Source organism: Engystomops pustulosus, chromosome 1 (assembly GCF_040894005.1).
Source record: "Engystomops pustulosus chromosome 1, aEngPut4.maternal, whole genome shotgun sequence".
Lineage (NCBI taxonomy): Eukaryota > Metazoa > Chordata > Amphibia > Anura > Leptodactylidae > Engystomops > Engystomops pustulosus.
Window position 1 is genome coordinate 125,802,377 of NC_092411.1, and position 27,976 is coordinate 125,830,352.

The window sequence follows — 27,976 nt, forward strand, 5'->3', positions numbered from 1 at the left end:
AGTTTAAGCAATATTTCCCTTGGAGGTTTACAAATGGCCAAAAAGCTAAAAGTTGCTCTAAAACACTCAAAAGTGGGAAGAACCCTTTCAAACAGATCACAATTACACAATACTAAAATATATTTGTATTATAAAGAATTATTGTAGTATTTACATAAGTATATGTCCTCCATGTTGTGGTCTCTATTGTGGTCCATTTTCTCCTTGCTCTGTCAATCATTCTGTACTTTGAATTACACTTTTGCCTGTGTTTACGGTCCTCCTGACAACCAATAGTGACTTTTGGAGTTATTGCAATACAACACATTTTTTCTTAGCTTAAAAGGAAACCTACCATGAGGAATCGACCATCAGAAGTAGATCTGATGGTAGATTCCTCCTGCCTGCCTCTGCCCTCATCTGTAATAGTCCTGGAACCTAACCTAATTTTGTAACAAGTTAATTACAGAATTAGGACAGAGGCAGGCAGGAGGCATTTACTATCAGATCTACTTCCGATGGTAGATTTCTCATGGTAGGTTTCCTTTAACATGAACTGTAATGGATGAAGCAGGATGAACCTCCCCCCAGCGACATGGACATTGGTGATGTACACTATTATTACTATTGCATTTCATTGTAAGTTCCCTTGTTGGAAGTGTATATATTGTTGCATATTTTGTCTACACTTGATTATGACCTTTGATTCCATGGAGAGATTAGCCTTACACTGTGGCATGGGGTATATACATGTTTGTGCGTTTTTAACAGTTTTATATAACCTTATGAATTTGTCTGCTTATGACACCAGCCTTGCTGTAGTTGTGACTGATGCATAAAGCCATAAATCCTCAGGTGACAATTTCCATACCTAGGCCATTTATGCAATGACTGCTAATTGGATTTGACGGGAATCCAACTGCCATAATCGCACAGTCATTCTTCATGTGTAATTGTCTTTATTATATGTGCGCAAGTCCTACATTAGTGAAAGGTACGAATGATTTTTTTACTTTGTTTACTAAAAATGAAATAATTAGACCCACTTCCATTTTATGTCCTGTATTGGCAAAAAACGACACCAAAATTTAAGAAAAAACATACACTGTTAAATATTCAGTAAAAGAATAACAATATACAGCAGCAAAATCAAAGAGTAAACCACCAATTACCAGTTAAAACAGCCATAGAGTACCATATAATCAAAGTGAAAGAAAATGTAGTAGCAATGTTTACAATAAAATCACCTCTTGTATCATGAATATATAAAAATTAGACTAAGTCAATATATTTTTCGCGTAAACAGTTATCTTCTTACATTTACATATACAGAATTAGCACAGAAAAATAAATGACATTTAAAACAAAAAACTGTTCAAAAAAGACATTACGGTTTACATTCATATAAAAAAATAAATACTATTTGGTTTGTTAAGAAAAAAAATGTAAAAAAAAAATATATATATAAATTAAGCAAAAAATGATTAGAACGGATTCTAGGCATCGCTGCCAGTGCATTGATAACAAAAAAATATTAAAAAAAAAAAAAAAAAAGTTGTCGAAAACTTTTGCCTGACATGAATCTTAATCCATGTTTTAAGTTCTTAGCCTGAGGGTGCTCAATGTGTCCTGAGGGGAAAAGGACGTCTTGAAAGGATACAACGTTCAGCACATAAATACATATCTTGTACAGTTCTTCCCCAACTGCATTGAGATCACTATTAAAACAAAGCCTGGGGCACTTTGTGATGTCTAAGATTGGTGGGTGGATTATAATTGACTTGAAGACTGTCATAGCACTGTTATGATAAAACCTGTAACTTGCTTCCAGCGTGGCGGACCCATCTGTGCCCACCATCCATCTGTTTAGACATGATTGGCAAAGTAGTAGGAGACACGCAGTGGTCGCCTCCGCCTGAAAGGAATGAACCACAGGATCTTCCAGCGAGTGCCAAAAACTTCTGAGAAGGTCTGCTGCCATGGTTTTCGAGCTCTCGATCTACAGAAGACAGCATTATTAGTGAAAGACGGCATTCCCATGGTGCATTTCAGTCAGTGTAGACAATACAAGGTTGGCTGGGGATCTATTAGAAGGCTTAGATGAATTGTGTTTCCTAGCATCACAAATTCAGCTTTGCTTTCATTGTGACATGCAGCTGCGTTTTAACACCACCTAGCAGGGGCTGGGACTTTATTGTCAATCAATGGAGGGCAACTTCTGAAGTTGTAGACAATCCTGGGATGACAAGAATTCATGTCAGCTAAACAGTGGCAAGTACTTCTTTGAACCAAAATACCATTTTGTCTTATCATAAAACACCCCTCATGAGAACAAAAACAGAAATGTCACTTCCCCTCCTGCATCAGGATTGCAGGTTAGTAAAAATGTGAACAAATAGTACATGTAAGTAGATGATAAGAAAACCATCAATTTTCTGTCATGTAGAACGTTCACGCAGAACAACTTACACATGTGCATTTGAGCTACTTGGTCTAGACTGCATCAATTTTGTAGGATAGAACATAAATAATGCAGAAAAAGATTGAACTGCATAGACTTATAAAAAAAAAAAATCATATTTTAAGTCATATGCAAATGAGCAGAAGAGAGTCATGTATTGGCTGAGACGAGTCAAGTTTGAAGGAGGAGCATCACTTCAGATGCTTTTGGTGCCATATGAAAAATACAAATCTTTCACATCACATTAGGCAAGATTTAGATCTTTATCTGCATTTCCAATAATAGGGGAGATTTATTAATCCAAGTGCGACAGAATATTGTAGTAGTTTGCCCTTTTATAAAGTACACAGGCATTCCATTGCATAAAAAAAACTGTGCCATAGACTTTGCAAAAGGGCCAGCATGTATGTTTGGACAGTCTACCATTTGTAAATCTGATGATAGATGTCCTTTAGGATCAGTTATGATTGCCTTGCATGTATGGTTCTGTTTACCATTAGTAATGGATTTCTGTTATTCTGCTCCATTCCAAGAGAGAATAATGGAAATATCTACCAAAGATGTGACCTTGAGCTCATTCAGAATACATTTTTTTTAATCTTAAAGATAGGGTTTATCTGATCTCAATAGTAAGTACTGTTACATACATTTCATCACAACAGCTGGACATCTTCTCAATGGTAGTCATATCCTAAAAAATAAAAATGGAAAAGAAAGTAGTTGAAGCTACCAGCTTTCATCAATGACTCTGTGTAAGCCAAATATATCACATGGGCAAACTTTCTTTTTGAAATTATGGCACTGCGATGGTATTGATGGAATGTGTGTATATACTGCAGATATCCATACAACTTGCTACTTAATTGAGATAATACAATTGACAGTGTAGGCAGAAGACCAATGGGGGGGGTTGATAGGTTAGCCACCATCGCTGCTCTTCGCTGCTTTAACGCTAACGTGTGCTACACCCTGGCGAAGATAGAACATGTTTTTTTTTTTTTTGCAACAACGGCACGGTACCTTGAGCACGTGTGTGCGTACACTTCTATGGCAGCTGTATACTAGCCACCATACGTGCTTCTGGCATACGGCTGCCATATATACGATTGTGTGAAGCGGCCTTAGCTGTGGTCAGCAAGTGTACTTATAATATCTACTCTAAGTCTAGGAATATTACAAGATAGCTTTTATATGTACAGCTCATACAGCTTTAAGAAGTTAGCTTTCATTTGCAAGCAATACAACACAGCTTTCCTCTCATCTGTAGTGTAGTTCAGTACAGCTGTATTACTATCCATGAGTCGTTGATTTTAAGCTCCAATTCTAATAACGAAGATATAAAAAGCACTCTACATGAAGATTAATTTGGTAACTCTAAGTCAACAATACCTACTATTATAGTGATATAGGCTTTACAATTCAAACATTTTATTGCGTTATCCTAAGATATAGGTATATCATAAAAGTAAATAACAAATTGACCAATGTGTTGCGTAGGCAAGACATTTTAACTTTAGCATGAATTGGGTAATCTGTATTTGCTACAGAAGTGTCTAGTTAAGTTGATGTATATACCTTTTGATGTTTATACTAAAAATAAATTGGAAGATGATTGAAGAAATCAAGCAATATCTTACTGATGCTAACAATGTATATTGTGAGATAAATTAGACATGGTTTCACTTTTTTTCTCAAGACATAATGGACATGCACATCTAAACATAGGTATACTACTTGGTTTCTGTTGTGTTAGGTCACAGTAACTAATAATCTCTTACCGTCAATATGCCGACAATCTGTGTGTAGAACAAACTACACATTCCTCCAAACATGACAATGCCCATGAAAGTTGATATTCTGAGGAGAGCCAATTCATGTCTAAATACAAATAAATCCTGCAAAAGAGCAAATAAGATCAATTTAACACACTTTTAGAATAATGCCAGTGGGAGACAATACTTTACTAAAGAAAAAAAAAGATTCCGATTTCACTAAAAGCCACATATAGCCCATTTGTGAGGCTTTCTGCTTTCATATCTTTACACTGTAAACAAAACAACCAAAAATCAAAAAGGGAATAAAAGCTTAATTAACTTTTCAACAAACTTTGAATAATTCAGTGGTTAAGTGTATAAAAAAAAACCCAGTTTATAGTCAAAATGTGAGCTTTTTCTCCTTAGTCATCTGTGTGCTAGCTGCTGTGACTCACTGCTCACCTCTCCTCTATACATAAAGCCTTAACCCCTTAAGGACGCAGGGTTTTTCAGCTCATTTCTCGCTCTCCAACTTCAAAAATCCATAACTTTTTCATTTTTATGTGTACAGACCTGTGTGAGGGCTTATTTTGTGCGTAACAAATTTTACTTTCCCGTAATGTTATTTATTTTAACATGCCGTGTACTGCGAAGCTGAAAAAAATTTCCAAATGTGGAAAAACTGAAAAAAAAAACGTCATGTTCTTGTGGGCTCAGTTTTTTCGACTTTGATTGTGCACTCAAAATAACACCTCAGCTTTATTCTTTGGTTCGGTGCGATCGCGGTGATACCAAATTTATATAGGTTTTATTGTGTTTTAATACATTTTCAAAAATTAAACGAATATGTACAAAAAAGAAAAAAAAAAAATTTTGCCATCTTCTGACGCTAATAACTTTTTCATACTTTGGCGCACGGAGATGTGTGAGGTGTCATTTTTTGCGAAATGATGCGACGTTTTCATTGCTACCATTTTGAGGTCTGTGAGACATTTTGATCATTTTTTATTTCATTTTTTATGTGATGTAAAAAGGTGTAAAAGTCGCATTTCGGACATTTGGGCGCCATTTCCTGCCTCGGAGGTCACCGCCGACCGTAACCATTTTTATATTTTGATAGATCGGGCGTTTTGGGACGCGGAGATACCTAATATGTTTGTGATTTTTACTCTTTATTATGTTTTATATCCGTTCTAGGGAAAGAGGGGTGATTTGAACTTTTAATATTTTATTAATTTTTTAAACTTTTTTTTTTCACTATTTTTTAGACCATCTAGGGTACATTAACCCTAGATGGTCAGATCGTTCCTACCATATACTGCAATACTTCTGTATTGCATTATATGGCATTTTTGCACACTATACATTACAATGAGCCACAGGCTCATTGTAATGGATATGCAGAAGCCATGTATCCTTGGGTCAAACGAAGACCCGAGGCTACCATGGCAACCGATCGCCACCCCCCGATGACGTTCGGGGGCGCGGCGATCTTTTAAATGCCGCCGGCGACTTTGCCGGCGGCAACGGAGGGGTTAGTAGCCGCGATCGGTGCAAGCACCGACCGCAGTTATTAGCGGTGGGGGTTTTCTGCAATATGCAAAAACCCCCACCTTTGTATGAAGAGGACTCAGCACGTGAACCCTCTTCATACACTCCTTATACCTTTGCGCCATAGAGCTACGGCACAGAGCGTTAAGGGTTTAAAGGGGTATTCTCATCTGGGCACTCACATCCAGATTCATTAATCTGCCATAAGTTAACATTTCTTCAATTAGATGTTATTAAAATAAATTTTCCTGTGTGAAGATAATTTCTCATAAATGTAGCCAAGTTGTCCCTTAGAAACGAGATAGCCTCCTCGGATACGGCCACCTTTGCTGGAGTGATTGCACAAAGAAACAAAAGGTTATTGTATATAAAATGTCCGGGAGTTACTACATGTCGCACAGCCACCCCTTGGTAATGAACACCGAATCCTGGTGGTCCGACAGGACTCTATAGCGCATGTCTGGCCACCGCTGCCAGAGTGTGATGTGGTTGTATCCAAGGAAGCTATCTGGTTTCTAAGGGACAACATGACTACATTTATGAGAAATTATCTTCACACTGGAACATTTTTTTTTAATTAAGATCCAATTGAAGAAATGTTTACAGATGGCAAATTAATTTAATTAAATGTAAATGCCCAGATGGGAATACCCCTTTAAGGCAGTCTGACACCTCAGTGAGCTGTTAGATGAAATTCAGAATGACTTTTTTTTGTGGAAAAAGCAAAGTGGAGAAAGAAGACACTTTTGTATGACAACAACATTTTATTTATTCACTTGTACTATTACTTCATGCAAAGTTTGTTAAAATGTTAAAGCAATTTAATTAGAAAACTTTGCAGTCCAAATTGTTCAGCTGCAGTCATGTCCATTTATCACAAAGTCTGTGTGCAGCTCAGTCCTTACACTAATGTACTGCGTATGAGGGTTTTTGAGAGGCTGTCTGCACATGATTCATAATGAACGCAAACTATTGTGTAGCGACTGTGTAGGTTTCTGCATTCACTTCAATAGGTGCAGGGCCTATTTGTTTATAACACAATAAATAAAGCCCTCTGGAGTTTACGGTTCTTCCTTTCTATTATGTCCATTCTATTGGAATCAAAAACAATTATGGTTGTAGGAAATGTTTAAAAAAAATAAGTCATACCCAGTTAATGCTCTTCATCGGCAAAAAGTAATAGTAGTGGCAGAAATCTAGAATTAGAGTATAACCACTAAGGAGCTGTGTGTAGAAGCACAGCTGAAGAAACAGCCAGTGGTTATCTTCTCCAACACAGTTATTTATCCTGCAGAAAAATTCAATAACAATAAAAAAAAAGGTTAAAACAAGCATATAAATATATAACAAAATGTACAAAGATTTGAATTCATTACGTTCATTTTAAATAAATACATTCTTCAGGGACACAGTAGAATTAGACCTTCCGAATGAGGCTATTTTCAGGGTTTTTTCTTTAACCTTTAATTCTAAAAACAGTTTTTAAATTTACAGTTACTGTTTGACGGTGTGTTTTTATTTTGCTATATTTTATTAACCAACTCTATCTGAGGATTGGAGGAAAAAAAAAATCAATTCTGCATTTTTTTTGTGTGAAATAAATAAATAATGACATATTACCTTTACTCTACCTTTCAATAGGATTGCAACTATCCAAATATATATAGCTTTACAATATTTGGGAAATTTAAAAAAAAAAAAAAAAAATTAAATAAGGGCCAGGAATTTGCGACTCTTCCACATTAGAACACCTCTACACCAAGTAAGTGCATGTTGGGCAGGCTACACCCCTGCCCCAGCACCAATGAGCCCTTCTTGTCCACATAGCTTCCTGTAGCACATTTGCAATAGAAATAAAAAAAAAAAATAAAGCAGTATTAACCATTTCCCGACACGCGCCGGTGCATGGAGAGGGCTCGCGGGCCGAGCCCTCTCCATAGCCGGTAAGTCTTTGCTGCATATTGCAGCAAAGGCTTACCGGTAACACCTGTGCTTTTACGGCAATCGCCGCCGGCAATGCTGCCGGAGGCGTCACGGGGAGCGGTGATCCGTTGCCATGACAGCTTCGGGTCTCACGAAGGCCCGAAGCTGTCTCGTTTTAACCCATTCATTACAATGTGGTATCAGCACATTGTAATGAATGAGGAGTAAAATCCCCATATACTTCCATATTGCAGTATGGCAGTATATGGTAGGATCGATCAGACAACCTAGGGTTAAAGTACCCTAGGGAGTCCGAAAAATAGTAAAAGTAAAAAAAAAAAAAAAAATATAATAAAAAAACCTAAAAATTCAAATCACCCCCCTTTCCCTAGAACTGATATTAATAAACAGTAAAAATCATAAACACATTAGGTATTGCTGCGTCCGAAAATGTCCGATCTATCAAAATATAATAACGTTTTTTCACTGCCTTTAACCCCGTAACTGAAAATAGCGTCCAAAGTCAAAAATGAAATTTTTTTGCCATTTTGGAATATATATAAAAAAATTAATAAAAAGTGATCAAAAGGTCGCACAGTCCTAACAATGATAGCAATGAAAACGCCAAAAGGCGCAAAAAATTACACTACCCACAGCTCCGTACACCAAAGTATGAAAAAGTTATTGCCGCCAGAAGATGGCAAAATAAAAAAAAAACATTTTTGTACAGGTTTTAATTTTTTTTTAAATGTATGAAAACATTATAAAACCTATACAAATTTGGTATCCACGTAATTGTAGCAACCCAAAGAATAAAGTAGACATGTCATTTGGGGCGCTCAGTGAAAGCTGTAAAATCCAAGCCCACAAGAAAACGTCGCAAATGTGTTTTTTCACCATTTTCCCTGCATTTGGAATTTTTTTACCGTTTCCCAGTACGTGCCATGGAATATTAAATAACGTCACTACGAAGTGCAATTTGTTACGCAGAAAATAAGCCATAACAGAGATCTTTATGTGGAAAAATAAAAAAAGTTATAGATTTTTGAAGGTGGGGAGTGAAAAATGGAAGTGAAAATACTAAAAAAGGCCAAGTCGTTAAGGGGTTAAAAAAAAAAAAAATTATATATATATATATATATATTCCGAGAAATGGAAGTCTGGGAAATGAGCAGTATGTTCCGTCAATGGACTTTAGTTGCAAAGCTTTGTAACTGGTTACTAAATAAGTAAATAAACATAGGGGGTTAGAAATTGTTATGGCACTTACCATGGACAGTGGTGATCCATCCTCCTGACACAGTGTCCACATCGGCTGCAGTGATGAGAGCGTTTTGGTCTCATCATATTACATTTGTTGCATAGTTCCCAAAATTCTTTTTCTACAAAAAGGGTAAAAGTAGTAGTTACTCCGCATCTACATGTTTACTTTTTGAAGCTTGTCCAATATTTAAAACGTCACTTAATACAAAATATGCAATTTAATGAAATTCAGATTAGCCAGTCTCCATGCAGCACAACAGTGTAAATGAAAAAGAGGAGACAAAGTGCAGGTTGTTTCCTATGGTCGTCACAGTGACTATGCTCGTTTCTTGTGTTTTCCTGAGTACATACCACCATTTTTAAAAAGGAGATCTACCATCTGATTCATACCTTATAAAGCAGCATCACTTACTGATTTTTTGGGGGGGGTTTGCACCCTGATGAAGGATCCTGGCCTTGGAGACCAAAAGAAATCATTACTTTTCTTATAAAAAAAAAAAAAAGAGGTTTTAAAAATATGGCCAGATCCTGCATAAGTGTGCAAAATGGATTCAGGCAGCCACGGTGTTTTATAAGGCAAGAATCAGAGAATATATTTCCTTACAAGGACATCTACCATTAGATTACCTGATTATTTAACTCCTTGTGCCGTCCCCGTGTGTAGTAAGCTTTATTTCTTACATCTTTGTATGGCTGCAATTCGGTGAAAAGTAAGTTAATTACATATCTAAATTAGCACATGGTGCTCTGCAGAGCACCAACAGGCTCCTCGGTAATATAATTTATTTATGTCTGGCACCACCCCAAGAGCAGTTGACATGAGCGGCTCTCTATCCAAATCTCGCGCTGGGTAGCAAGCTGGCAGCGCAGGGAATGTTATGCATGCGCTAGGTAATACGGTGGAGCCTGTTGGTGCACTGCAGAGCACCACAGCCTAATTTGTAATTATGTAATATGTATTATATAATAAACTTATTTTTCATCAAAATGCGGCCATGCAAAGTTACTACACAAGGGGAGAGGACGAGGTGGTAAGTACCGTATTTTCTGGACTATAAGACGCACTTTTTAGCAAGAAAAAAATCTGTCTTATAGACCGGAGGTCAGGAGGATCCAGCTCTGCTAGAATCTCCTGACTGCTGTAATGGAGATTGGATGATGCCCTGACACAGAGCTGCACCCGATCTCCCAGAGAGGAGTGCCTCCGCACTGCTCTCTCCTCTCCCCCGACCTGCGATGATGTCAGAATCATGTGACTGATCACATGCTTCCTACATCACCACAGGTCTCATACTGCCATGCTGCCCTGGGACAAGGTAAGAAGAAGGGGAATGGGGGAAGTATGTGTGCGAGTGTGTACAGGTGAGCTGAGTTTGTATGTGGATGGATGATGCCGAGCTAAGTGTGTAACTATGGATGATACATAGATGAGTGCGTAGATGTAGGTCTGTGTGTGCTGTGCTTTAGTGCGACCAACAGGGATATTTTAATTGGTGTAAAATATATTTTTCCTTTTTTTGGAAGCCTAAATCTGGGGTGGGTCCTATAGTAAGAAGCGTCTTGTAGTCCGAAAAAAATACGGGAATAATCATCTATCATCAGGTAATCATTTAAGTTCAAATTCTGTCAATTCGTTGTGTATGAATATTTATCAGGTTAAATCAAAAAAAATTTGCTTACTATTCCCCAAAGTTGCCATTATATATTGGAGAAATGGTTAAAGGGGTTTTCCGACTGAGAAGAATAAAAGGTACTCACCTCCTCCAGTGCCCCCAGTGTCCTGCACCGCGGTCCGTTGGAGTTGTGGCCTTTTATGTTTACAGGGACATGGAAGCTCCGTTCCACCAGCTTCTGGCAGCCTAGCACGCCCAGCAGTCACCATGTTTAGTGCCTGATACAGCGCTGGGAAGGACGAGCATGCCAGGCTGCCTGAAAGCTGCTGGAGCAGAGCTTCAATGGAGCACAGTGCAGGACACCAAGAGCACCAAAGGTTTTTTTTTTTTTTTTTTTTTAAAAGCCCTCCCCACTATGGCACCTAGATTTTTCTTACAGTCGGTCATCCCTTTAAGAAAGTTACCTGTAAAGGTAAAAATTTCTATAATGTAGTAACTAACTTTAAGCATAACACACTTACCAGTAAGAGGGATTTTTGGACTATCTTGCAGTTTACCAGGATCTGCAGTAGATGCTCTTAAAAGTGAAACCACACAGAAGAAAGAAGCTATATAATAAGCTGAAAGGCATAAAAAATATAAAACATTATCAAAACTAATAGTATAGTCTGACTGGTATATAGTCACAACATTAATGCATGCCATTTCGTTTATGCATCCTTGTGCTGAGCCCTATCATTGATTTTTGCAAGTGTCTCTTATTACCTTTGTAATGTATATGTCTTTACCCTAGAATCATTACAAAATAGTTAGTTGTAGCTCTATTCCTTTACATTGTTCACATTCTAGGTTATGATTTAGGCATCTTTACAATCACATACTTTTTCCTTCCCTACCCAACCCCCTCCCATTACCTATTTTGCCAATCATAATTGATATTCTAGACTTGCCCTTAGTCTTATAAGGAAAGTCGAAGGCAGATCAGGTGTATCAAACCATTTAACCCATAATTTCGGAATACCATTCCTTTTCACATGAATACTCTTATTGTATGATCGCATTCAAGTGATCTACGAATTCTTTCTTGTACGGAGGCTTAGGCCTAGGCCTTATCCAAAAAAACAAACAAAAAAACAAAAACCGCTGAATTGCAACATTATTAGTCTCTGTCAACCTTTAATACTCCTAATAATACGCATGCTAGGGGGCTCTCCTCAATAACTATGGAAGGGAGGAAACACAAAAACGTTCCGAAAAAAGATAATTTTTAAATACCTTTTAAAAATGCTCTAAAAAGTAATTAAAAAAAAAAGTTATGCACTCTAAAATACCACTAAAAAGAACAACTTAATGCTAAAAATTAACAATATTTTCAACAAATTACTTTTCAGTAAAAATGGGGCAAAAATAAAAAAAACATCTATATAAATGAGGTATTTCCGTAATCGTGGCGATCCACAGAATAAAAATAATATACTATTTTTATGGTATGGTAAATGGCCCAAAAAAAAAAAAAAAAAAAAAAAAAAAAATCTTCCTAAAAACTGATGTTTTTCATTTCCTCCACCAACAAAGAGTTAATAAAATCTCACCAATTAGCTATAGATGCCCCAAAATTATGTACCAGAAAAGTGCATCTCATATGGCAAAAAAAAAAAAAAAGCCCCTTTAGGTCCACCGTAAGAAAAAAATTATAGTCTGTACAATGTGACAATGCAAATCTTCTCCGGATGGCGCCTCCTTCCATTCTATGCCTGGCCTTGCACCCATACAGCAGGATACCACCACATATGGGGGATCAGTGTACTCGGGAGAAATTGGGTATCAAACTTTGTGAAGCCATTTTTCATTTAATCCATTGCAAATGTTTAATTTTCCACTCCAAAACGAGCACATTGTCTTACAATTTGTAGACTGCATTTTGTTTTAACCCCTATAAAACAACTAACGCTACTAATACTAATAGTCTAGCTATTATTTAGGCCTCTCACAGTCCATTGAGCAGGTCCATCTAACTACGGGTTTTGGTGATTTTCCCAAAAAATTTTAAAAATGGCACATGAATTCTGAGCCTTATTACATTCTAGTAATGATGTGGAATCTTAAAAAACATGCCAGCATAAAGCAGACATTTAGGAAATGTAAGTTATGAATTTATTTGGGAGCTATGACTATCTGCATCAAAAGTTGGGAATTTAGAACTAAAAATAAAGTATTTTTTCAAATTTTTGCCAAATTTCATTTTTTTCATAAACACAAAAGATATCATCCAACAGTCTTTGAGTTGGTTAATTTGCATGACAGGTTCTCTAAGTTTTCCACAGATTATCTGAAATACTAGCACAAACCGTAGTCAGGTGTGGTGCTGTTTGTTAAAGAAGGCAGCCATGTCAAATGCCAGACAGAACCTTTTGAAACGAAGACATTGTCTGTTAGATGGGACGGTATGTTAGAGGGGATACATGGGTTTTACATGGAGGGGACTGGATGATGATGTACATGGGGGCAGTCAGCACAAGGCAGGTCATACTGATATAGGGGGGATTTATCATGTGCTGGCGCATAGTACGTCAATAAAGAATGTGACAAATCTAGTATAGTCAGTGTTGTGGCGAGACGGCATCTCAGTGGGGCAAAGTGCGGTGATGGTAGTTGCACATGGATCATTACTATGGTAACGAGCAGGGCATCTTTTAGATCATCATTGGGAGCAGCAGGAAAGGAAAGCACAGTTGCTGAGAACTAAGCGCTCATGGGAGTTGTAGTATCTTTTAGTGGCCATCTTGGAGATTACTCTGCCTACATTAGGAAGCCCATAAAATGTTGTGAATCATAGAAGCAAACTTTATCCCTTTAAGAAATAAAAGTAAAAAGATCACTTGCATCCTAAAAAAAGACAGCAACACAACCATGTGCTTATGAGAAGAAAGCTATATAGCACAAAAGATTTGGTAACTTACCCAATATTGCAGGGGCATTAACATGTCCCTCTTCAAAGCGTGGGAAGAGAATTAGCTTTGGAATAAACACGGTGTTGTAAAGCCAGATGAAAAATATGACCCCAACACAGCACCATCCTTGTGGATCAACAACAAAATGTATAGGTAGCCCCATTGCTCATAGTTTGACGTCTTCCTCAAGAAAATCTGTGTTAAAGCTCCAATCTGTGAAAATATAAAGGAAGTCAAATGACTTTGTGCTGTAACATAATTTTTACATGTAGTTTGTACATATAGAGTGGTGGCCAAAAGAATTGGCACCCCTGCAATTCTGTCAGATAATACTCAGTTTTTTCCAAAAAATGATTGCAATCAGAAATTCTTTGGTATTATTATCTTCATTTAAGTTTTCTTTCATGGAAAACCATTGAACTGTCAAAAAGCAAAATTGGATATAATTCCACACCAAACATAAAAAGTACTGGACAAAAGTATTGGCACTGTTTGAAAAATCATGTGATGCTTCTCTAATTTGTGTAATTACCAGCACCTGTAACTTACCTGTGGCACCTAACAGGTGGTGGCAATAACTAAATCACACCTGCAGCTAGTTGAAATAGATTAACCCATTCCCGACATTTGACATTATTACTGCATGGCGGGAGGTGCGTTCCCGCAAAATGCAGTAATAGTACGTCAAGCTTCTGGCGTCGGCTCCTGAACGGAGCCGGCGCCAGAAGCTGCGGGTGTCGGCTATATATTAAAGCCGACACCCGCCTCTAACACCTGCGATCAGAGATTTCTCCGATCGCGGGTGTCAACCCCTAACACTCCGCGGTCACGTGGAATCGGACCTGCGCGATCTGCTTCCAAGGACCCGGCTGTGACACACTGAGCATGCGCAGCATATACAGCATATGCAGCATATACAGCATATAATACATCTGTATTACACTGTATTAGGTGAAGAATAGCTTGAACAAGCGATCAGTGTTCAAGCTAACCTGTAAAAGTAAAGAAAAAAAAGTTAACACTAAATAATTCTTTTTATTAAAAAGTGTGTTTAATTAAATAAAGTTAAAGTCCCCTAAACACAAACAATCCCTATACACATCTAATAAAGCAAAAAAACCTGAAAAATCACCAAAATACTCCACATATTTGGTATCCCTGCGTCCGTAACAATCCTTACAATAAGTCAGAAACATTATTGGACCTGTAAGGTGAACACCGTAAAAACAAAACGCGAAAAACTCGCCAAAAATGTAAATTTTCATAAAATCCCTTCACAAAAATGTTCCAAAAAGTGATTAAAAAAAAAAGTTATGTGCACCATAATGGTACCACTGAAAAGGACAACTCAACATGTAAAAAATAAGCCCTAAACTAGCTCTGTCAACCAAAAAATATTAAAGTTATATCTCCGAAAAGATGACGATGTAAAAAAAAAAAAAAAAAAAAAAAAATTGAGATTCTTTATATTTGTTTTTTTCCTGTAAAATTGTAAAATATATAAAAAACTATATAAATGAGGTAGCACCGTAAGCGTAGTGATCTATAGAATAAAAATATTATAGTATTTTTAGTGTACTGTGTACGACCCCCAAAATATACAAAAAAAAGAAACCCAAAATTGACAATTTTCTTTTCCTCCATACATTAAAGAGTTAATAAAATCTCATCAAAAAGCTACAGACCCACTAAAATGAAGTATTTGTAAAGTGCATCTTATATCGCAAAATAAGCCCTTATGTTCAAATTGCCAAAAAAATAAAGATTGTGTAGCCAATAAAAAGTGACAATGCATAATCTGCTCTGAACGGTGCAGCTCCCCCCTCAATGCCCTGGCGTGTGCCCATACAGCAGGTTACCACCACATATGGGGTATTGTTATACACGGGAGAGATTGGGTATCAAATTTTGTGGAGCGTTTTGGTATTTTATCCACTGAGAATTTGTACATTTTATGAAAAACACATTAATTTAGCCAAAAAAAATATAATTTCTATAATGGAGTAATTTATGGGGTTTTACTTTTATTTAGGTCTCTCAAAGTGACTTGAAAGCTGAGCAGGTCCCTCAGTAGCAGGATTTAGTTTTTTTTATGAAAATGTGAAAAATTGCACCTGATGTTCAAAGCCCCATAACATCTTACAAAATGATAGTATGTATAAAAAACCACGGAGGCATAAAGTAGACATTCGGTGAATGTTAGTTATTACGCTTTTTGATTTTCTCATAAATAAATGCAAAACATACCACCAAAATTTTTTTAACTAACATGAAATACAAAGTGTCACGGGAAAACATTTTCAAAATCACTTGGATACGTTAAAGTTTTCCAAAGTTATAACCATTTATAGTGACACAGGGCAGATTTTAAAAAAATGGGCCGCGTTAGGAAGGTGAAAAGTGGCTTCGGCGTTAAGGGGTTAAAGTTGACTCAACCTCTGTCCTGTGTCCTTGTGTGTACCACATTGCGGATGGAGAAAAACTGTCTGAGGACTTCAAAATCAAAATTGTGAGAAAACATGAGCAATCTCAAGGCTACAAGTCCATCTCCAAAGACCTGAATGTTCCTGTGTCTGATGTGTGCAGAGTCATCGAGAAGTGTCAAGCCCAAGCACTGTGGCTAACCTCCCTAGATGTGGACGGAAAAGAAAAATTGACAAGAGATTTCAATGCAAGATTGTGCGCGTGGTGGATAAAGAACCTCAACTAAACATCCAAACAAGTTTAAGCTGCCAGTCAGAGGGTACAACAGTGTCAACCCGTATCCGTCAGCGTCTGACCGAAAAGGGACTGTATGGTAGGATACCCAGGACGACCCCACTTCTTACAAAGAAACATAAAATTGCCAGGCTGGAGTTTGCCAAAACTTAACTGAGAAAGCCTTAAATGTTTTGGGAGAATGTTCTCAAGTCAGATGAGACAAAAGTAGAGCTTTTTGGAAAAAAGGCATCAACAGAGTTCACAGGGGAAAAAAAAAATGGAGGCCTTCAAAGAAAAGAACACGGTCCCTACAGTCAAACATGGTGGAGGTTCCCTGATGTTTTCAGGTTGCTTTGCTGCCTCTGGCACTGGACAGCTTGACGGTGCATTGCATTATGAGGTCTAAAGACTACCAACACATTTTGCAGCATAATGTATGACCCAGTGTGAGAATGCTGGGTCTCCCCCAGAGGTCATGGGTTTCCAGCAGGACAATGACCCAAGACCCACTTCAAAAAGCACTAGAAAATGGTTTGTGAGAAAGCAACTGGGGACTTCTAAAGTGTCCACCAATGAGTCCAGACCTGAATCCCATAGATCTCAAAAATGGCAGTTTGAAGAAGGCGCCTTCAAATCTCAGGGACCTGGAGCAGTTTGCCAAAGAAGAATGGTCTAAAATTCCAGCAGAGCAGAGTATTAGGATGAGGGTGCCAATACTTTAGTCCGATCCATTTTTACAGTTTTGTGTAAAATGATCAATGATTTTACTTTTTTTTCCATTCTCTTTAGTGTTTTTTCATTCCAAGCAAAATAAATGAAGATATTAACCTCTTAACGCTCAGCGTCCGATATATCGATATATCGGACGCTGAGCCGATGCCGGTTCAGCTCAAGATTTGAGCCGAACCGACATCGGGAAACACGGGGTGCCGGCTGTGACTGATAGCCGACACCCCAGTGTAACACCCGCGATCGGAGTTGTCTCTGATCGCGGGTGATTAACCTGTTAAATGCCGCGGTCATCGCGACCGCGGCATCTAACATGCATCTGGGGGGTCTTTCCCCCACGATCGCCCCCCCCGAATCATTTTCGGGGGGCACCGATCATTGCTACGGTATCACTGGGGTCCGATCTGGACCCCAGTGTTACCTGCAGGAACTGCCGGTAAGATGGCGTCTATGACGTCATCTTACTGGCAGAGTGCCACCCTATGCAAGTGCATAGGCTGACACTGATAATGCCCTGCAATACATAAGTATTGCAGGGTATTATTATGAACAAGCAATCAGATTATTGCTTGTTCATTTCCCATGGTGGAAAAAGTAAAAAAAAAAAATTATTCAATAAAAAAATAAAGTAATAAATCACCAAAAATGCCCAAAAGCCCCAAAACATATAAATAGACATATAACTGAAAAAAAAGTCTAAATCATAACACAAACCCCACATATATAGTATCACCGCGTCCGTAACAACCCGTAGAATAAAAGTAAATCATTATTGAACCCGCACGATGAACGCCGTAAAAGAACTGTTATAAACCCTCCAAAAATTATGATTTTTACCTATTCAATCCCACAAAAAATGCTATAAAAAGTGATCAAAAAAACATATGTACTCTAGAATGGTACTGGTGCAAAGTACAACGTGTCCCGCAAAAAAACAAGCCATCAACCAGCTCCGTAGCCAAAAACGTAACAAAGTTATGCCACTTGGAAGATGGCAATACAAAAATGATAGATTTTTCCCCACAATAGGGTTTTATTTTACAAATTTAGTAAAACGCAAGAAAATATATTCGTGTCTGGTATCCCCGTTATCGTATCGACCCATAGAATGAAGATAATATGATTATTAGTCTATACGGTGAACACCACAAAAAAAAAAAGTAAAAAAAACAGAGAATTGATGCTTTTCTACTCCTGCTCTCAAAAAGAAGTTCCTAAATTTTCAACAATAGGTGATACCAACCCCAAAATCGTAACATTGGAAAAAGCATCTCATCCCGCAAAAAAAATGCCGTCACATGGCCCTAATAGCGCAAAAGCGAAAATTTTACAGCCTTCAAAAGAGGCCAATGAGGAAAGTAAAATCCTGGCAGCTGTAGGGTGCTCCTTCCCTTCTGCGCCTCACTGTGTGCCCATAAAACAAGTCACGGCCACATGTGGGGGGTCTCTGTACTCGGGAGAAATTGTAAAACAAATTGTATGGTGGGTTTTGTATTTTTATCTTTTGGAAATGTGTAAATTTTAGGGCTAAATGAACGTATAACTGGCACAATTTGACTGTTCTAAATTTCGCCTCCATTTTGATGTAATTACTATGAAGATCTCAAGGGGTTAACAATCTTCGTAAAATCTGTTTCTGATAGCTTGAGGGGTGCAGATTTGAAATTGGGTTGATTATATAGGGGGTTTTGATGCTAAATATGTAAATTTTCATTCAAAACTGTATTTATCCCCAAAATAGTCAATTCTGAAAATCCGGAAAAGCGCTATTCGATTTGTAAGCCGCGTGACATCAAAATAAATTATCCAGACATTTCAAAAATGGTGAAAATGTAAAGTAGACAAATGGGAAATGTTATTCAGCAATTTATTTAGGTGGTACATCTATCTGCCTGAAAACGCAATGATTTCAAATTTCAAAAATGGCAAATTTTTCAGAAAATTCATCATATTTTCTTTTTTTTTGTAAATAAACGCAAAACTTATCAGCCAAAATTTACCACTAAAATGAAGTACAACATGTGGGGAAAAAACAATCTCAGAATCGTTTTGATAAGTAACAGTGTTCAAAAGTTATAACCATATAAAGCGACGCATGTCAGAATCCAAAAAATGGGACTGAGCCTTAAGCTGTAAAATGGCTGCGTCCTTAAGGGGTTAATACCAAAAAAAAGTTGGAATAGTAATCATTTTATGGAAGAAAATGAGTATTATCTGACAGAATTGCAGGAGTGCCAATACTTTAGATAATGGCTGGTCACAGCTGATGCAGTATTTATTTTATTTTAGTACCTAATAACAGTATGGCTGGACCATTGTACAAGTACTAATACCTCGTGTCACCCTCACGAGGATATGATTCCACTGCATATAGATAACATTTTACATAAATTAGTTGGAACAAAATAGGAAAACGCTTATTTCAAAGTAATTGGTGTGCTAAAATATTGAATCGAATAAGTCAAATGTATTTCAAAAATGGCTGATATACTGGTATAGGTCCTACTCTATAATGTGCGTCATGCGCATATAAGTAAATGGGGACATATTCTAGCCACGGAAAGAATGGCGAGCACACATCCCCCATTATAGTTTGTGTGCATGAGGATTATCTGGATAACTGCAGCTAGCAAACTTTTATATTGGAAAACAATGCTTCTAATAAAGCATGGTAAATAGTGAATAGGAAATATGTATCTGAACCTTTATATAGTATACCTGTTATATGCTATTGCAGCTTTCATATTAATACCAGCACTATTGGCCGACCCCTTAAGACATGTCCATTACCTCAAAGCAGTGCTTAAAAGGGGTATTCTTTAAAGAGGACCTGTCACCCAGAAATTTGGCACCAGGAGCTGCTTACTAAGGTAAGCAGCTCCTAGTGCTAAAACAAACGCAGCAGTGTTACAATGATAGCGTTATCGGAAACCTCTTCCGAAGACCCGAGGCTATTTCGTTTTAACCCCTTCATTACAATGTGCTGATAGCACATTGTAATGAATGAGGAGGAAAATCCCCATATACTGCCATACTGTAGTATGGCAGTATATGATAGGATCGATCAGACAACCTGGGGTTAAAGTACCCTAGGGAGTCTGAAAAATAGTATAAATAAAAATACAAAAAAGTTAAAAAAAAAAAAAAAAATTTTAATAAAAAAAACCTAAAATTTCAAATCACCCCCCTTTCCCTAGAACTGACATAAATATAAATAAACAGTAAAAATCATAAACACATCAGGTATCGACGCGTCCGAAAATGCCCGATCTATCAAAATATGATAACGTTTTTTCAATGCTTTTAACCCCGTAACAGAAAATAGTGCCCAAAGTCGAAAATGGCACTTTTTTGCCATTTTGAAAAATATAAAAAATCTATCAAAAGTGATCAAAAGGTCGTACAGTCCTAAAAATGATATCATTGAAGATATTATCAAATTTCGCAAAAAATGACACCACCCACAGCTCCGTACACCAACGTATAAAAAAGTTATTAGCGCCAGAAGTTGGCAAAATCAAAAAAATAATTGTTGTACAGGAGGTTTTAATTTTTGTAAAAAACATTATAAACCTATAACAAATTTGGTATCCCCTTAATCGTACCGACCCATAGAATAAAGTAGACATGTCATTTGGGGCGCTCAGTGAAAGACGTAATATCCAAGCCCACAAGAAAATGGCGCAAATGCGTTTTTTCACCATTTTCATTGCATTTGGAATTTTTTTCCCGCTTCCGAGTACATGGCATGGAATATTTAATACCATCACTATGAAGTGCAATTTGTTACGCAGAAAACAAGCCGTCACACAGCTCTTTACTTGTAAAAATAAAAAAGTTATAGATTTTTGAAGGTGGGGAGTGAAAAATGGACATGAAAAAACAGGAAAGGGCCCGTAACCGGTTAATCCCCTTCCCTCCGGTACTTGAAGAAGATGAAGTCGCCGCTCTGAACGCACTTGGTGCAGGTCAGAGCGGCGACTTCATCTTCTTTGATGGGAGGCAAGTACCGGGGGGGAGGGGGGGATGGAGTGTCCCTGACTGGGCTCAGTGCGGTAGGAGCTTGGGACCCCTCGGTGCACAGGACGCGTTCATAGAGAAAACATGTCTCCCAGCTTGGGGCTTTCCTTGCGCTGGGAGACGCCATGACATTTGAATCTGAATAATGATATTTTGTAAGCGCATTTTGTGCGGAAAACTTGATGCGGCCCAGCCTTACCCAGAATCTACCTCCAGCGGCCCCCAGGTAAATTGAGTTTGAGACCCCTGTTTTATACTATGTAATTACACCCGCTTTGCCTTATAGGGTCCTGCGTGCTCACTTCCTATTTTTCCTTACTTTATGTATTATTTTGCGCTCTCCGTTTTCCATTCATTTGGGTGCAGTGCAACCTATACTTTGGTTTTTTTGTTTCACAGCTTTTGTTGTTATGCAGAAAACCTATTAAAATCAGTATGAACATCAAAATCAGAATAACAGAACAACATCAATTATCCAGCAGGGAGCAGGGCCCGAGTTGTGTGGCTCCACTCGCCTCATGACAGGCGCAACCTTGCCGATCACCCCATCTCTGCTGAAGTCTATCTTTCTAGCAAGCCAATCAGAAGCTTTCTGAGGAGTCAGATTAAATAATATCTCTATGCAGTGATGGGACAGTGAGTTACAGCAGGCACAAGACAATAAAATAGACAAGCTTTACATCACATATTTACTATAAATAATGTTACTTAGTATGGTTGTTTTACACAGCAAATACAGCAGTACAAGCTCGCTATATTTATGCGGAAACAGGGTGTCTCCTTGAGCACAGTAACTACAGATAAAATGACAACTTCCTTTCAGTTACCAAAGGCCTGTTTACTTGGTAACCATTGTGCGTTATCTGCTCTCCATACATTTGTATGCTGTACATTATATCATTGTGATCTGGCCTGACAGGCTCCACAAGTTTTGCATGTTAGCACAATCCTAATGAATCACCAAGTAAAAGCTGCTTCATGAACAGATGGTGATGATGTATGGAACGCCACTATAGATTTTCTCTGTATTACAAGGACATGTTGTTTAAGCAATTAGGTAGAGAAGCAGAGGCAAAGGTCACCTGCTTAAATAATACGTATACCATTTCACTCTCACATTTTAAGAGGTCGTCTCATGAAATCCATCCTTTGTTAAATAGAAGCGGCTTCTGCATTTCCGGCAATCAATTGGTATTACCAGGGAAAGTCACCTCATGCAAATATTCACGTTCCCTTATTTGCAGCCTGCTAAGAGTCTGGCATGACCAAGCTTCCCAGTGTTGCAAATGATTTATCTGTGGATAAATCCAGATGTTGATATTTTGAAAAAGAGAATTCTTTTTGAAATGGGGGCAGAAAAGTTGCTAATTTTGCCACAAAAAAATAACACGCCAATCCACGGCTGGCTTAGGAAACAGACACAGATGTATCACCTTCTCAGACACATTAAACAAGCCCAACATAATTAAACAAGGGCACATTTCCAGACCAAACATAGATGTATTTAGTATTTTTAACTGTAGGTCCACAAAAACAGTTCATATCATTCGTCATTTTTCACAGCCCTTTAGACTTCTATAGGAGCCACAAACATGGCCAAGAATAGGACATGTCCCGAGTCATTTCTCAGGGGCACTAGGCTCTAACATGAGGCTATGAAATCCTCAGCTCTGTTTGAACCTATAGAAAGTGCAAGCTGTGCAAACCATGGCCAACACACATAAGAAAAAGGCATTAAGCTGGTATAGTCCCGAAGACTGAAAACAGTTTGGTGCTCCACATCGACTGGCAGAAATGGACTCCTTACATTGTATTTCTGTATGATGTAAGAAAGGACTCACATACACTGCTATTAGTTTGGTCCATTGGATTTTCATTTTCACAAGCCAAACACATTTGTGTGCAGCATGCTTTTTGCAATGTATTGGTAAGAATCCACCACCAGACACATGCGTTTTAGGAAGTCTTTCTGCTTTTCATGGGCCAGAACCTGTGGTACATTGTTTGCATCCTGTGTACGGAGCTCACAAGCCCATCACAATAGAAAAAGACAACCCAAGCCGCAGAGAGGCAGATATAGGTCCTGCTTTATAATTTGTGCCTCGGAAGGCGGCTCATACACAGGACTGTGTGTTAGCCCATCGAAATACACTGAGGTGTACACTAGCTATTAAAACAAGGCCAAAATGCACATTTATTCACATGACACAAGTCATCTGCTCCTAAATCTCTCCTCCTCCCTCAATGCCCTATTCCCCACATACTTCAGCACTTTGCTGCAAGCAATTCTCGTTTGAACTGCCTCAGCTGGGTCTCACCACCCACTGCTGGCATGGGGCCAGGTAATGTTAAAGAAGCAATTGAAAAGCACTGGAATTATTTAAATGTACAAAGGTATTTTTTACATCAACATGCCAGAGGATAATGGAACCTGTCATCATATAAAAATTATCTTCCTGATGACAGGTTCCCCTTATCTGGGCCAGAATCATTGCAACAATGTCTTTTTAAATATGTTGGGGTTAGTAGAGGTGGTGCAAGGTGAATTTCTGGTGCAAATTGTTTTACAAATGGCAAGTGTGATTCCCCTGCTGCCTGAACTGCTGAAACCCCCTCTCTTGGTCTCTTGCCAATCTTTAGACCCTAGAACTTTTTAGATGACAGAGAATGATGAATTAAAATATGATACGCTTAAAGGAAATCTATGGCTAAATGTAACCACCAGTGCTTTGTAAGCAGTTAAAATGCTTAATGACAGTGTACCTTTATTAGTTATATAAGCTGGCTCTTCTGTTCTAAAAATAACACATACATATATATATGTATAACCTGAAGTGCTCTGGTGGGCGTTACCAGAACTCCTCTGGGCTTCAGCATCACACCCACTCCTAACATGGTTCATTAACAAAAAGACAAAAGTAATTTTTATAGCAGATAATCCAACTAAAATAGTTAATAAAGGTATGCCTACTTTACCTTGCCCTGCCCGAACTTTGATCCTATGTTCATAAATACAATCATGACAGGGCGATTATGCATGGACAGATAGAGATCACATGACCCTCCATCAGCCATTTTATGGACAGGGAGGTCTGGCTGATGAGATAAGAGACAGGAGGCTTAACTTACATATCAACCCCTTAAGGAAGCAGGGTTTTTTCGCTCATTTCTCGCTCTCCACCTTCAAAAATCCATAACTTTTTCATTTTTACGTGTACAGACCTGTGTGCGGGCTTATTTTGTGCGTAACAAAATTTACTTTCCCGTAATGTTATTTATTTTAACATGCCGTGTACTGCGAAGCTGAAAAAAAATTCCAAATGTGGAAAAATTGAAAAGTCACGTTCTTGTGGGCTCAGTTTTTATGACTGACTGTGCACTCAAAATAACACCTCAGCTTTATTCTTTGGTTCGGTGCGATCGCAGTGATACCAAATTTATATAGGCTTTATTGTGTTTTAATACATTTTCAAAAATTAAACGAATGTGTAAAAAAAATGAAAAAAAATGTTTTGCCATCTTCTGAAGCTAATAACTTTTTCATACTTTGGCGCACAGAGCTGGGGGAGGGGTCATATTTTGCACAATGAGCCAACGTTTGCATTGCTACCATTTTGAGGTCTGTGCGACATTTTGATCATTTTGTATCCCATTTGTTATGTGATTTAAAACGGTGTAAAAGTCGCATTTCGGACATTTGGGCGCCATTTCCCGTCTCGGAGGTCGCCGCCGGCCGTAATCATTTTTATATTTTGATAGATCGGGCATTTTGGGACGCGGCGATACCTATTGTGTCTGATTATTACTGTTTATTATGTTTTATATCAGTTCTAGGGAAAGGGGGGTGATTTGAAATTTTAATATTTTATTAATTTTTTTTATTTTAACTTTTTTTTTTTTTTCCCCACTAATTCTTAGACCATCTAGGGTACATTAACCCTAGATGGTCAGATTGTTCCTACCATATATTGCAATACTTCTGTATTGCAATATATGGCATTTTTGCAGCTCATTTATTACAATGAGCCACTGGCTCATTGTAACGAATCTGCAGGAGCCATTAAGCCTCGGGTCAAACGAAGACCCGGGGCTACCATGGCAACCGATCGCCGCCCCCCGATGACGTTCGGGTGCGCGGTGATCGGAATAAAGATGGCGGCACCCACGCGCCGCCGTCTTTTAAATGCTGCCGGCGGCAATGAAAGGGTTAATAGTCGCGATCGGTGCAAGCACTGACTGCGGTTATTAGCGGTGGGGGTTTGCTGCAATATGCAACAACCCCCACCCTTGTATGAAGAGGACTCAGCCCGTGAGCCCTCTTTATACCTCCCCTGTACCTCTGCGCCGTTGAGCTACGGCGCAGAGCGTTAAGGGGTTAAGAAAGAAGTGCAGAACTTTTAATACATGTACATTGGTAAATTACATAATATCCTGCCCCCCACACTTACACACATTATGAAATACATGAGGTAAAGTGGCCAACCCCTTTAAGCCTTCTGCATTTCCATCATTCTGAATCAGCTCCATAACGAAGGAAGTACAAGATGTAGTAATTCAAAGTATAACACGTCAGCTAAAGTTGCGATACACATAACTATTACTACACCTAAGGCAACTTTTCAATGACTGTTTTCCATTCCTAGAATCATACCTATTACTATGAGCGACACCTGAGGAGGCATATACAAACCTAACTATACAAATAGAAAGTGCACAGGAATTAAAACTAAACGTGTACAAGGTATGTGCCACAAGCACATCAGACCTTTCAGAACAAAGGACTAATGGTGGTTTTGGGACATGGACCCAATACTCAAAATAAGAAAACGCTCAAATGGAGCCGCATCTGGCATATGTATACCACACAGACGCCAACTGGAGTGTCAATGTATATACAAGTCACCAGACCCATGCTAATGGTGGTATAAGGTGAGACTGACCTGCATGGCGCCCAGGTTTACTATTACTGGATAGTAGCACTACATTGCATATACCAGCCCTATGCAGAGACTGACCCACATGGTGCCCAGGCTTACTATTACTGGACAGTAGCATGACATTGTATATACCAGCCCTATGCAGAGACTGACCTGCATGGCACCCATGCTTACCATTAATGGACAGTAGCACTACATTGTATATACCGGCCCTATGCAGAGACTGACCTGCATGGCACCCATGCTTACTATTACTGGATAGTAGCACTACATTGTATATACCAGCCCTATACAGAGACTGACCCACATGGTGCCCAGGCTTACTATTACTGGACAGTAGAACTACATTGTATATACCAGCCCTATACAGAGACTGACCTGCATGGCACCCATGCTTACTATTACTGGATAGTAGCACTACATTGTATATACCAGCCCTATACAGAGACTGACCCACATGGTGCCCAGGCTTACTATTACTGGACAGTAGCACTACATTGTATATACCAGCCCTATACAGAGACTGACCTGCATGGTGCCCAGGCTTACTATTACTGGACAGTAGAACTACATTGTATATACCAGCCCTATACAGTGACTGACCTGCATGCTGCTCAGGGTTATTACGAGGCACTGGTACACTGTATTCCAGACCTATGCCCAGGAGTACTGTGAGCTGAGAAAGATGTGCATTGTGCTCAGACTTATTATTATTAGACACTAGCAGTTCATTGTTTTTATATATCTATGTCAAAACATGGTCTATGTAGAGATGGATGCACAGTAAGTAGAGATGAGCGGACCTAATGGTTAGGTTCGAACAGCTGACACGGACATATTGCCAGTTTGGTGCCCAAACAGCCAATCTGGCAAATGGTCACAAGCATGATTGGCCAATCCGGTAACACGTCCGGGTCAGGCGGCCGCACCCAACCATTGGGTCTCCTCATCTCTAGTCATAAGGTAAGACGGTTCAGAGTTAGACAATCTTACGCTGCACGGGGTGGACTGGGTGGTAAATCTGCTGTAGGATAAAGAGTACTTTGTACCTTTTATTAGTCGGCTTAGTTTACACCAGAAAGCTGCACCAAAATCCCTGCACTGATTATTTTGGGGACAAAACCTCACCACCTTTGTCATACTAGTCATAAACGTCCAGTCTAATACCCCTGATAAATTACTACAGAATTAAACATACTGCTAAATCTATTGTGTAGACGTCCATCCCATAGAATTCCTTGTATGACTTGCTAATTAGAAGGCAGCGCTGAATACATGGGAAAGTATCACAACTCACAGGGGGCATTGTCACTACAGCTCATACACCAACAAACAGGGCAAGGGGCTCCCTCCATACCTGAGCCCTTCAGCTGCCCCTGGCAGGGTATGGCTCCCAAGTCTGCAGTTACACCAGGACTACACTGTACCACCAGCACTTGTCACTCACCTACACGGCGAGCAGGGACTAGGAGACCCCGTGCATGGGCTGCCTCACGTGGACACTCCGGGCTCCCGCCTGCGGTAATCACCGGCTCCGCCGCTCGCTCTGCTCTGCCCTCCGCTTCCTGTTCCTGCTGCACACAGCGTGCACCGCCCAGAAGAGACCACAACAAGCCAGGGATGGTTTCCTCTTCCTCCTCTGCTCTCCAATAACAGCGCTGCCATAGGACGCACGGTGCTTCCTGCCTCTCCATGGAGACAGCACAGCAGACATAGTGCTAAGCTTATGGCTGCCTGCTGAGGAGCACTACATGGCACATCACATCTATGAGGCTTAGACATGGTGGTCGGGTCTGAACCCAGAACCTCCTTGCTGTGAGGCACAAGTGCAAACTGTGCTGCTCATTACTGTACTATTATATGTGATGGATATTAATCACTAAAATGATAGCCCTTATGATTTTAATAGTGTTCACGTCTAAATAGCACAAAATGTGTTTGTGATGGGCAGCTCATATAGAGTAAACATTCAGCATATAGCCCCAGTCAAAATATCTAGTGACGTGTAAAAGTTTTATTTGTGAAGGGTTTATTTCAAAATTAAATTGTGTCAGTATACACCGCTAGAATCACTCGCCTTGTATTCAGTATACTT

General features: G+C 38.9%; 1 protein-coding gene across 3 annotated transcripts; it reads right to left on the bottom strand.

The window, feature by feature from the left end:
• Positions 1-1,025: 1,025 nt before the first annotated feature.
• ZDHHC21 (zDHHC palmitoyltransferase 21) lies at positions 1,026-27,574 on the bottom strand. 3 transcript variants are annotated; one of them, XM_072152914.1, is made up of 9 exons: positions 27,329-27,574; positions 22,062-22,239; positions 13,505-13,708; positions 11,066-11,164; positions 8,939-9,050; positions 6,895-7,033; positions 4,219-4,335; positions 3,088-3,131; positions 1,026-1,978 (listed from the first exon to the last, which is right to left on the bottom strand). In XM_072152914.1, the coding sequence occupies exons 3-9, from the start codon at positions 13,656-13,658 to the stop codon at positions 1,846-1,848; spliced, it is 798 nt and encodes a 265-aa protein (XP_072009015.1). In that variant the 5' UTR covers positions 13,659-13,708; positions 22,062-22,239; positions 27,329-27,574; the 3' UTR covers positions 1,026-1,845. The 3 variants fall into 3 exon arrangements, with proteins under 3 accessions (XP_072009015.1, XP_072009007.1, XP_072009022.1); XM_072152906.1 differs by lacking the exon at positions 22,062-22,239 and having other exon boundaries at positions 27,329-27,571; XM_072152921.1 differs by lacking the exons at positions 22,062-22,239; positions 27,329-27,574 and adding an exon at positions 27,239-27,278.
• Positions 27,575-27,976: the final 402 nt, after the last annotated feature.

Excerpts from the sequence above, each read along its gene's own strand:
- ZDHHC21 (XM_072152914.1), bottom strand. The coding sequence starts at position 13,658 with ATGGGGCTACCTATACATTTTGTTGTTGATCCACAAGGATGGTGCTGT. Across the intron at positions 7,034-8,938 it reads ATGGATCACCACTGTCCATG|GATAAATAACTGTGTTGGAG; the intron begins GTAAGTGCCATA and ends ATTTTTCTGCAG. Across the intron at positions 4,336-6,894 it reads CGATGAAGAGCATTAACTGG|GATTTATTTGTATTTAGACA; the intron begins GTATGACTTATT and ends GCTCTTTTGCAG.